This window comes from Cryptomeria japonica, chromosome 1, assembly GCF_030272615.1.
Source record: "Cryptomeria japonica chromosome 1, Sugi_1.0, whole genome shotgun sequence".
Lineage (NCBI taxonomy): Eukaryota > Viridiplantae > Streptophyta > Pinopsida > Cupressales > Cupressaceae > Cryptomeria > Cryptomeria japonica.
In genome coordinates this window covers 612753753-612766599 of record NC_081405.1, presented here as the reverse complement: position 1 = coordinate 612766599, position 12847 = coordinate 612753753, and the positions used below count along the sequence as shown (strand labels likewise).

Below are 12847 nucleotides of genomic sequence, written 5' to 3'. Positions count from 1 at the left end.
CAATACCAAAAGGGGGCTTCCCCTCCAATCATCATGTAGTGATGTGTTCACGAATCCTCTAATCTCTAAGCCACATTTGTTAAAACTTGAAGGGCGCCTTTTTCATGTGGGAGAAAAGGGATGAAGAAAACTTGATAGGTCAGTGATTCAATCCCTTCCAATGCAAAATATCTGAGAAAGAGACCAAAGAATTACCAAACGAAAAATCAGAAAGCAAGAATCTATTGTGATGCTCATAGATAGAATCTAGTTCACATCTTCTATTATTCTGAGTAAATTTGGGCTTAAGATCAACAAGATTAAGAAATGACAAAATTTCTCTTAGCAAATAGGAAGAAGGATTTGACCAATTGGAACCACCTAACTTTTCTTTCAAGCTAACAATGGCATTGAAGTCTCTTGCCATGATCCAAGGAGAGGAAGTGAACAAAGAGTGGATAAATCTAATGAGTCCAAAGGAGGTTCTTACCTAGAAAACCTGTAGGAGCCTAAAGATTGGTTAAGAATATGGATCTACCGAATCAAAAATAGGAGCTGACCAAGGAGATAGAATGTTTACTAGCTATCAAAAGGAAAGGTGTAAGACAATGAGGATCCCATAAATAAGCTAGACTGTAGAGGAATCTTGTGCCCTAATATATTGGCACAAGCTGCGTTTCTTAAGCTTAGAGGATATGGAAGCCAATTTCTCAATAGAATTTCATTTCTTGAAGAAAAATGATATTAGGATTATGCTCTTGAATAAGGTCCTAGGCAACTATTTGGTGAGGGGAGCTCCCAAACCAAGGATTCTACTAAGGATTCTCCAATCATCTATGTTGAATAGAGAAGGGAATATCTAGTGTGCGAATAACATTGGATAACACCAAGGACTCTCCAATCATCTTCAACTTTTCTTGATTTTTTTCTTCTAGCTATGGAAATCTTAACTAAGGAATTCTTTTTGAGATTCTTTTGTTGAAGGCCTAAAAGATAATTTTTCTTCCAAGGATTGACTTTAGAGTTGTGGGGCATAGATCCTTTTGTTAAGAAAAACTCAAAGGCCTCTCTTTAATGAGATTATTCCTAGTGATAGGAGAGGCAACAATCATAGGAGTATCTACATTCTCAGCTTCTTGATGCAAGGAAAATACCTGAATGCAACTAGGAGAGGTAGGGATATTCACATTTAGGGACATCTACAAATTACAAACATCATGAATTTCCACTAGGCAAGAAAATAAAACAAGATTGCCTAGATTCGATTCTTGGACTGCTAGGGGTTGCTTAGCCATATTAGGTCTAAGTTCCTCAAAATTTTCCAAGACCTGAAATCTCTTACTAAACTTTTCTCTTGATAAATTTCTTTTTTGGCAATTCAGTGCTCTTCCTTCATTGCAAGTTTTCATAGGACGGAACTGTTCAAATCCAATCCATTTGCATGGGTTACAACTTTTTCTTTTGCTGAAAAACTACTTATTGATGGTGTTTTTATGACTCATGCAACACAGAATAAAATACTAAGTATTCTATCCTCTCTTGAACAAATTCTCCTCTTATGCTAAGCTTTGTGATCATAGGAGGTGACTCCAAGGTTCCAAATGTCAGGTCTTGATGTGCTCTTGGATAGACTCAGTTGTTTGATGTGATTTGTTGGAATCACAAGGGGGACTTACGTTTACTTGAATGCTTGAAATGATGCTGTAATGTGGAAACTAACTTGATTGAAAAAAAAGATAAAAGGATAGGGTTTAGGATGCTACTCTAATCCTAGGAATGTAAGAGCAATGGACAATCTTTGATGAAACTCAACTAAGCTTTGCTTTGACATGAAGCGAACATCTCCACAAGGCTAGTGCAATCTCCTAAGGTAAGCATATGATGTCCAAATCACTACCACAAGCATAGATACCATCAAGATGATGCATATCAATGAAGAAGTAGCAATCGAAGTTAAGCTTGGCTAAGATGGATCTAGTTGACTACGCAAGGCACTTTACAATCAGCAAGGTGTTAGTAGTATGGATGTACAAATTTAACCATTGATCATGCACAAAGTTCTTCCATTCATCTAAACAACATGAAAATTAAATGAGAAGTAGAGACCATGCAAATTGCTGAACCAACATATGAATTTTACCATATCTTCAATGAATTTTACATGCTTCTTACAACAAAGTCTTGGCAACAATCTTTGCCTTCTCTTTCTACTCTATTCTAGCTGCTATCTAATTATTGTTTTCTACTGAACTCTTAACATTTACAAATGAAGAAGTGGAGCCTTATATAGTGCTCTCATTACATTGAGTGGCTCAGATTGATTCACAATCAATGGCCAAGATTAAAGGATAGAAACCCTAATTAGGGTTTGTTACACCCATTATAAAGCATTTATTGCTTGACCAATGATAGAATTACATTTTATGGGACACATGTCCTTTGAATTTTTGACCAATAGATGGTGAGGGTAGGTGCATTGAACTTTGTGCCCATATGGTAGTTATCCTCTTTGATGGATAAGTCAAGTACATTGAATCTGGACGCCTTATCTTAGAATGATGTGATTGGATGAGTGGATAAGTGATGACTAGGTGCCACCTTAGCTAGCTCATTGTAACTCATCACAAGTTGTAAATGAATGAGGCATATCTCTTGATACTCAACAATATCAAGCGCTCGCAGTTTAAGATTGGGATGAAGGTAGGAAATACTCCCAAATTGCATCTTCTTCTTGAGTTGATCACCTCTGCCTTGGAGCTTCCATTTGGCTATACTGGCAATGATTTTTGGATTTCCGGAGGAAATTCAAGATTGTGAAAAATTTCTTCCTTGAGTGCTTGATCTTTCGTGTACAATGTTGTCTTCTTCATGTGGTGGAAATCCTTTATTCCAAGCTCGGATTTTTCTTGTGCTCCCCTTGATGTAGATGAATCCCACTCTTGCCTTATAGTCTATGATGATGATCCCATCAGGCTGCCTTGTATGAGCTTGAGACTTGAAGTGTTGCAATGTCTTCCTTGGGCCCTTGTCTTTGCTTATGTGCTGAAATCTTGATGTTGTATGTGAGCTGATGAGCCCTCTTGCATGTAGCTGTGATCTTCCTTCCACGCCTTGAAGCTTTGACCTTCTTCTCATTCCTTTGTATGTTCATCCCACTTGCATCAAACCTGGAAGAAACATAATTTGAATCAAAACATTGTAAAAAGTGCTTAATCAAGCTTCCCACTACCTTTTCTAAATCTGGAAATGAATTTTCTGATCATGGAAACATCTGATTTTAAGTCTGATTTCCCTTCTTTTGACTTAATTCTCATTAATTTGAGTCTGATTTTGTGTCTCAGGCCAGATTTATGTTTGAAATCCCACTTTTATATGCCTGATTTGATAGGTTTCAGGTCTGAGACAGGCCTGATTTGTATTGGTTTCAGGTGGCAAAAGAAGTGACTTCTTCCTTCCATTCTCAGCAACCTCACCAATCTTAAGACAACAATAACTTCCAGAATCTTAAGCACCCCCCCCTCCCCCCCAACATTCAACTCACCAAAACAAGAACATGTCCTGCCTGATCGGACTTTTAGGGAGGCATTGACAGTGACCTCAAGCTTATTTTCGGATTTGACCAAGCAAAGGAAATGCATCAAAGAAGGTTTGCTGATTTTGGGGGTCAAAGGAAGTTCATGCTTTAGCATGAGCAAAGGAAGTGGTGAGTGGAAGATTGCGCCTTGAGGTGAGTATTGGAAGTGGCAAGGTAAAGTTTGCGCTTTGGCAAGGGTATTGGAAGTGATTTATCACTTGTTGATTGGCTTGGTATTCCATTTGTTCCCTTCGCTTGCCATGGATTAGGCTTTTGATATTTTCTTAGCAACGTTGGTCGACTTCAAGCAAAGGAAACGTGAGGTGAAAGTTCGCTGATTTGAGACCCCACAGGAAGTTCGCACATTTGGGAGGCACAGTTTGCACATTTGAGGCTCCACAGGAAGTTACCTCAAGATGACAACTTTGCTAACTTAATCATTTTGCCTTGAGCCTCTTTATGTTAATTTGGACCTTAGCCAACCTACCTTACTAGCATTCACTCTTTCTAAAACAATTTGCCTTAGCCAAATTTTAGCACTTCATCTCTGATTCAGCAAGCCAATGATGATGATCAAATGGAATGATCATCATGAATTGTTCATTTCCTAAGCCTTGTAAAACTAACCTCACCTCATCCTAAAGAGAGAGACTTGACTTAATTACCTCCTGGCCACCTAAGATACTACACCTCCTACAAATGTAAGGTTAATAGCTAAAGACGCTACAACTAGCCTAGAAAGCAGAAAAAAGTGGGGGCCCCCATTTGCAATGGGGCGATATGTGAAAATGTCACAACACTACCCAAAAGAGATTGGGAGGGAATTGTAACCCTTTGTGGGCAATATCTTTGTAAGTGCCCATAAGCATGGCAAATTGACAGTGAAAGGGAAGAGCTTCATAGTCTATTTGCTGAATCCATTGCATGTTTCACAATCTAATTTCTAGAGAGTGAAGTAGAGGCTCATTAAAATCAATTTCAACACAAATACGAGGATAATTAGTTACCTTCCATTCTAACATGAGATGCAAGGAACCCATGGGGTTCCTGAGTACTGCAACAATGGATCGAAGAATAGAAAAAAAGACAAATCTAGATAGGAATTTGTGAGGGGCATTCTTCCATAGGATCAAATCTGACATACCAAGGTTTGGTGAATAAACCTGCTTTATTACAAAAAATAATCCTTTGAGAGCCATATTTTGATCAGGCATTCTATAAAAAAACCACAAATAAAATCCATCTATAGCTAGAAGCCTAGAATAACCTCCATACCCCCCTTGGGTTGCCAAGTTTGGTGGGCCTAGCTTTCTAGGAAATTTTGTGAGACTTTGATACCCATAAACTTGCAAATCAAAGCATTTTTAACAAATATAATACATTGTTTGTAATTAGGTCCAAATTGATGACAAGAATTGGTCAATCTTCACTCTTCTACAAACAATCATTAGAGCTTGGATGTTTTTCAATCTTTTGGTCAGATTGAAGTTATTTGTCGCTTGCAACAAGAAATTAATGTCAATTTCATGACCAGAGGTCGTGGGCTCATTAGCCAAAACAAGATCTTTAAATGAAAGGGAAGGTGGCACTCTAGTTCCCCTCCAAATGCAGCCATGGACATCTAAAATCACATGCAATGGCTGTATGCCTAGCCATGAACAACGTTCTGTTGGCTTTTGTTTACACAATTGTGAACCAGAAAAAACCAAGAAAGACGTCAATAAACACAGCTTCAAAGCCTACATAAGGGAGCAAGTGTCCTAGAGGGATCCTCACAATAGCAGTTGCATAAGGCCTCCAAAACCCTAGCCACAAAAATCTGTTCATATGTAGACAAGGAAAATCCCTATTTTCTTGTTTGTTAAATCAATACCAAATGTTCCATCCCAGTTGATAATTGTTAATTCAATGTCAGTTTTCAAATCATAAATGTTAATGATAAATCAAATTAGTTTATAGTTATACCATTGTAGAATTACTCGAAATTGTAATTAACTTGGCAAAGCTAAATCATAAATGAAATTCAATAACTAAAGATTTAATTGGGAAGAAAACATTCTCTTCCATTCCGTGCAGCACAAAACAAATTTTATTTTTTGTTTTCTAAAACTAGAGTGAGGGTCTAGGGCAGTACCCCTAGTGTGCTCCTCGTTATGATCAGGCCAAGGTTGAGGGGTGGAGCCCTTGCCATCAAGCCTCAGTTAAGGTTTTCTATGCCACAAGAACCTCCATGGTCCATGCCATTTTTCCTCCTCCTTGATCGCAAAAGTAAATTGTAAAGATGCAAATGACAAATGATGAAAACATAAAAATGAATGTGGGCTAAGGTTTTTGGCAAATTTAAATGTTTGGGCCTTGTGGACCACTCATAAAGGGTTATGGTTTTGTTTTAATTATTTTTTAATGAGATCCGAGTTTGACAGGTGCAGGGCACATCTTGATGTCTTTGGAAGGGGAAACGTGGTAAAAACCTTGGGGATGCATCCCTAGTTACAGTGCTATCAACATTATTTCAGCCTTTTCATTCAATGTAGATCCAATTTTATCCATTGTGCCTTGTGGCCTCTTTTGTTGCTGCATGGTATTTGCTGTTGAATAGCTTTTAGCTTCAATTTGCTACCAATATGAACAAATCACCTTTCTAAATTAAATTTTATAAAAGCATGATTAGTCTTTGAAGGAAATAAAGAAATTGCTTTTTAAAAACTTCATGTGTATATATGAATGAAACCATGGGATCGAGACGACACATTATTACTTGTAGAAATTTATTTTTGAATAACATTTTTAATGTATTATACTATTGTTGGCAACTTCACATATGGAAATATTGGTGTTTGCAATGTTTTTGAATTGGAGATTTTATGTTATACACTTTTTGACATACTTTGTGTACATTTATTTGCTTTTCATTTTTCTTTTTCTTTTAGACATATGCAACTTACTAATTACACCAAAGGCATTCTCTATATGAAATGAATGATCTGTTTTTTGAAATTGACGGTTAAAATTTTTCCTTAAACATGCAAGACAATAGTAAATGTCTCATTCATTCATTTCTTTTTGCCGTTTTTTGCCATCACTGTTTTGTCGGTTTTATTTTTGGTTTTCCATTCATTCTTTAATTTCAGTGTAATCATCACATGTGGGCGGTTTCAATGTGTTGACCTATGGAATGTGGCTTCACAAAACTCAACAAACGTTCTTCACTTGTTAATAATATCTCCTTTCTATTTCTTAGGAACAAAGACACTTCAAAATGGTAGCATTAAATTTGTTTTGGCCACTTCTTTCTAGAATTGTCTAGGAGAATGGATTCCTCATTTCATGCTAATTTTGCTGCCATGTCACCGGACCCACAGTACGGAGGATGAAATATTTGAACTGTAAAATATATGCAAATATATTGATAATAAGTTCTACTTACCTAATGCACGTGAAACAAGATTCTAATAGACTATTCAAAAGATAAGGAATCTTTAATCATGGGTGTCTTTTAACCTACACACATTAGGGCCAAAATCTATTCTTTTAGTATTAAGTATATCTTATTTTATGGTTATATGTGTAGACATTAATTATAATATATATAAGAATAATTTAATTAAATTTTGATTGTCTTACCATGTTACCAACTTAAATTGTATATAACAAGACCTGGTGGAGGGAAACTTGTTTCTGCTCTGAATAGTCTGTTTCTGAGCATTCTACTGATATGCTAAGCATCCAACATTTGCTGATTTTTTTTGAAAGCAGCCACATATTCAACTCCTCAATGTTTGGTTCATTGTGCTAGTAAAATCTGCAACTGAATTGCTGCTTGGAAAATTGCCTTTCAGGTATTTAACAGCAAGACTGGCTTTAGGATGGCGGACACGCTTGACAAACTATCTTTCAAAGAACTATTTCAGCAAAAATGCATTTTACAAGGTATTTTACTGAAGACATCCTTAGCTTTCTTTTATGTCAGGATTGAGATCAATTTGTTTGTCTTTCTTTGTTTTCTCATAAGGATGTTTTTTTAAAATGGGTTTCTGTTTCTTTAATAATTATAAGTCAGTCTGGTATCATGTAGTTGCCAACAACTGTGAAGTTGTATATATATTATAAAAAACCCGAGATTTACTAGGGGGAACCATTTATGAATCGTTTGGCAGGATGCCTTTTTATTTGATATTATTTTCTAAATTTCCATGAAGTTGTTAAAGATGATTGAATACTGTGTTTTGGCATGCAGGTATTCCATCAGTCAGAGAAAGGCATAGATGCAGATCAGCGGATAACAAACGATGTGGACAGGCTTAGTGATGATCTGTCTGGGCTTGTTACTGGAATGGTGAAGCCCATTGTAGATATTCTTTGGTGAGTATTGGTAGCATTTTAAGGAGTTTGTTAGTTTTGTTAGAGTTCTATTGGTCCATTCCTATTTCTGTTTTCCAGTGGCTAACAGTGCCTTATTTTGAAGTACCAAATATTTGTAAATAGTGTCCTGAGTGGTTTTTTTAGGTTCATTTTCCTCTTAATTGTATAGGAAATGCTTACAACTGAATGATTTATGAAGTATCAGACATCTGTTCCATAAGTAGATAATAGAATATACATTTAAAAGATCTGATGAAGGGATATGTGGTGGAAACAAGATATCTGATTAGATGCATTAAATGCCCTGTGGTGTTGAAATGGTTCATCCTTGAAGCAAATATATCAGATAAGCTCTCAATTTGTTTTGACAATAATGGTGAAACAAGGCAGGACCAATCGGTTCCAATCCTCCCCTGTTGATTGATAGGTTGAAGCCTTTCTGTGAGAGAAGAGGGCATATGATTCCTATTGGTAGTTGTGTACAGGGTTTCATTAGTAGTTGCAACTTCTGTAATCATAAGGTGAAGGTTCCTCATGGCTTTCACAGAACCAATTCGGCTGGCTTTAGGTGTTTGTGTTCATAGCATTAGATAGGAGCCTCCTCATGGCAGCATAGCTTTAATTCAACCTTACCGAATCCATCACCAAGGCCTTTAGGAATATTGATGGGCAATAAATTAACAGTTGAATTTCATCGATGTGAGTGCTGGTGCCACAAGGTATGTAAATCTCATGTAATTTTGATTATTACAATTGCTCAAGGTCTTTCAACAAAATTGAATATTCTCATAATAATGAGGATGCCAACGAGGTTCAACTTAATGTTTCATAAGTTACAGTGGCCAATACTTCAGTTTTTTCAATATTTTAAATATTTTTCACACTATGCATATATATATATACAAGGATCGCTTGTAGCTCGTTGATAGGTATTGAAATCTAAACTTCCTGACTGTTCAACTTTATTTTGCTCAACAAGCTTAAATTTTAGTTTGAGCTTCTTTGTTACATCACATTAACTGAAAACAGAATTGTATGCCTATGCTTACTTTTAGGTCTGTATACTGCTATCTGGATCTTGCTGCACATGATTACCTACATATGGGAACTTATCCTGCATTCACTTCCAGTAAAATTATCATTGGCTGATCACACTTTGAAGAAGTCTAACAGTCAGAAGATCTCTATATCCAGCTGCTCTCCTATACAACTGTTTACAATACCAATGATCTCTACATTTTCCGCTTTTCCAACTTATTAGGGAATGTTTACAATGTTTTATCTTGCACACAATAATGAAATGAAATGCCTACTAATACAAAAGGCAACCTCATCGTTAATGGCTGATGAGAGGTGCTATTTAGCTTACCTCTTCCAATGCCTCCAACCTCCATTTTGAATTTATTTAAAATAGATATTCTTCATCACTAGGGCAAGATAGTTCTTCATCTTTTGCATAGTCTTCCCAATTTGTTTCTTTAGCCAAATAAGCATTTTGATCTAGTTTATCATCTAGCAGATCTTGTGCCCTTTTCTTACAATTCAAAATTAAATGTCCTACTTTACAATAGTAATATTTGAGTTTTCCTTTTGGAGGAACATGCTTTGATTTGCACTTGCCCTTTTCTAGTACATATAATACTCCTTCTGGTTCAGAGCATTCATCTTGATTAAGGAGAGTAGAGATCACTCAATTTTTTACTTTGCTTAATGTAAACACTATACTAGACATACTCTTAGGCTTACCATTCAAAAGTATTGCTTTTGCATCATCACCTTTTACTTTTTCATTAATGCCACTTAATTGATTCAATAGGGAGTGAAACTTATATGATCTGCCATTTTTGTACCTTTATCCATTTTCAATCCATACAATTTCTACTTCAATGTCATCTTGGCACTTTCTGCTTCATATCCAGAAAGCTTGTTTAGTGAAATCTTCATGGTGGAGGTATGCTTTTGACAAGCTGAGGCCAATAGTCCCCAATGCTTTTTGATTTTCTATATGCATTTGCATCAGTTGGTGAGATTGAGTTCAGTTTGACAACATCCCAAAGATCTATTTCTATCAAGTGTAATTGCATCTGGATCTGTCATGTATGAAAATCTCTACCTTCAAATTTCTCAATGAAACTTAATTTATCCATGATTACCCTCTTAATCAAAAGAAAATTAAAGTGTTGGGCTCCACTGATAATGCACCTTGAAATGATTTGAGACTTTTACAAGTAATAATATTAACCTCCCCACTTTGCATTAAATCTTTCAACTATATATAAATATTAAATCAGATATAATTCAACATTCACATTAAAATACTTTTGATAAAATTAAGAACAATGTACCATGAACTCTCAATTGTGCCAGCATGCTGAAATCACATTCATGTCCCTCATTTTCCACTCAAAACTATTGCTTCATAATGCAATATAACTTCAAAACGTTTCTGGGTTTTATTCTCCTATTCATCAGCTTTCTAGAACATTTTGGATTTTTAATTTTATTTGAAAATTGAGAGAGAAATCACAATTTTACCGAACTGACAATAGAGGAGATATTTGGATGACCAAACTGACTCTGACACAATGTGAGAAAAATGGGCAGAAATTATTGAAGATAAATAAATTTTTTCTCACACATAATAATATTCTTCTTCTATTCAATACCTCTTATTCAATGATACAAATTACATTTATATGATATTCTCTCTAACTCCTATAACAAGCCCACCAAAATCTCTCACTAAATTTAGGTGGGTTGTCTGACCACCTTTATTCTCTGCCTCCTATTTTCACTCCTAAATCAATACATGAGTCGTGTTAACAACTCACTCACATTTTTATGCTCACACACTATTTTACAATATTAATTTATTCTTAATACAATCCCAACCAATTCTTCTCACACCTATAATAGCTATGTGAGTTGTTAATATAACAATAATTATTTTTCTAACCCATGTGAACAACAATAACATAATTTCTTAACACAAATAAATAGAAAAAACAAAAAGATTTAGATCTGCAAATATAGAGGAACACAAAAATATGTATTGTGAGTTTTTGATGTACACTGTTAAATATGGGCTTATAAAGCAAGAATTGGATTTCATCTAAAGAGATTCTCATTGGAATTGATGCAGGTTTACTTGGCGTATGAGGATGCTCACAGGCAAAAGGGGGGTTACAATATTGTATGCATACATGTTATTGGGATTGGGCTTTCTACGGTCAGTTACTCCAGATTTTGAATCGCTGACAAGCAAAGAGCAACAACTTGAAAGCATATTCAGGTTTTCCTCATTTGCCATGTGTTTGAAACTTTGAAACATGCATCCACAGATTATACATCAGAGCATCATTTGTTGTAGGATTCTATATTAAGATGAGGTGCATATGCTTGAGTAACTGCTGTCATCACTTGTCTTGATATATCTGATAGACTATCTGTGTTTGATTTTCTGCAGGTTCATGCATTCAAGACTTCGTTCTCATGCAGAGTCTGTTGCATTCTTTGGTGGTGGTTCTCGAGAGCAAGCGGTAAAGTTCCAGTTTGCTTCTTTGGTTTTAAGGTTAAACTCCTGCAGCTATGTGAAATTATAAGATGAAAAGTCATGTTAAAATCCAATAATTTTTTTTCAGGTTAAGATGAAATAGAGCAATTTTACTAGAAAAATTCAGCATAAGAAGGCGTATTTTATACAAGATTGCTAAAAATTACTTTATGGTTTTCAAAATTCTATTTTTGCTGATTGGGAATGTTTGAAATCTCTCAGATGGTAGAGTCAAAGTTCAGAGATTTGCTTGAGCACTCTAAAGACCTTCTGAAGAAGAAATGGATATTTGGAATTGCAGACGAGTTTATCACGAAGCAGCTTCCTCACAATGTGACATGGGGTTTAAGTTTAATGTATGCTATGGAGCACAAAGGAGATCGGGCTCAAACTTCTGTCCAAGGTAATGCAGTTGATATCTCTAGTCATTTTTTTGCCATTGTTGTGGAGTGATCTTGTAAATGATATTTTTGGGTAACATGTGCCTTGAATGTGTTCTTTCCTTATTGAGCTTCTTTCCATACCAACATTTTCCCCATTGTTATGTTTTAAAACTTTGCAGGGGAGTTGGCTCATGCACTGCGATTCTTAGCATCTGTGGTATCTCAGAGCTTTCTTGCATTTGGTGATGTACTTGAACTTTATGGAAAATTCCTCGAGCTTTCTGGGGAAATGAACAGAATAATGGAACTGGATGAGTTGCTGGATGCTGCTCAAAAAGGTTATCTGTTGGATCCTTCATTATTTTTTTGAGAATTTTATTCCAGTACTTGGGCCTGGAAAAATTCAATTATTTCACATCTATAATAAAAAATGCTTATTTGCTCACTTGTTAGATGTTTTCTTAACTTTTTTCATATGTTAATAATCTCCTTACATATTTTGTACTCATTATAAGGTATTTTTATTTTACAAAGGAAAAAAGTTGTATTTGGATGGAGTATGATCCATATTAATGTGATCAGGTTAGATTACCAGTCAACAGGTGACTGTTAGAATTCCTCATGTGAACTCTAGCTTTTTAAACAAAGTGAGGTTTGTAATAATTGATAGGCTCATAAGTTAAAGTGCAAAACCTATTCATGACAAGTTCCCTCGCACTTTAAAGTTCGTAAGGACTAGGCAATCTAAAATTGATGCTCCAGCTTAACTAAGAAAGGTATACGATCTCTATTTTGAGTATTTAGTAATGTTCCATCTGACAAGCACATTCAGTCTTAGGTCTAAACTACCATAAGTTGTAGAAATTTTTTACATCAATCTATTTCACCAATTCTAATGCTTACAGAAGTGTTGGTTAAGCAATTATATTATTGGTCCAATTAAGCTGCATCGGCTATCTTATTGATGATATCAAGCTTACCTAAAGCATGCATAAT

The 12847-nt window shown here is 35.5% G+C and overlaps 1 protein-coding gene across 3 annotated transcripts in view; it reads left to right on the top strand.

The window, feature by feature from the left end:
- The window catches only part of LOC131049415 (ABC transporter D family member 1), a 63606-nt gene that overhangs the window by 40942 nt on the left and 9817 nt on the right, over positions 1-12847 (top strand). For all 3 annotated transcript variants that reach the window (XM_057983472.2, XM_057983471.2, XM_057983470.2), the window contains 6 exons: positions 7393-7483; positions 7791-7915; positions 11058-11207; positions 11382-11454; positions 11691-11871; positions 12031-12189. In XM_057983472.2, coding sequence (XP_057839455.2) covers positions 7393-7483; positions 7791-7915; positions 11058-11207; positions 11382-11454; positions 11691-11871; positions 12031-12189 — 779 coding nt within the window. The remainder of the gene's footprint in view (positions 1-7392; positions 7484-7790; positions 7916-11057; positions 11208-11381; positions 11455-11690; positions 11872-12030; positions 12190-12847) is intronic.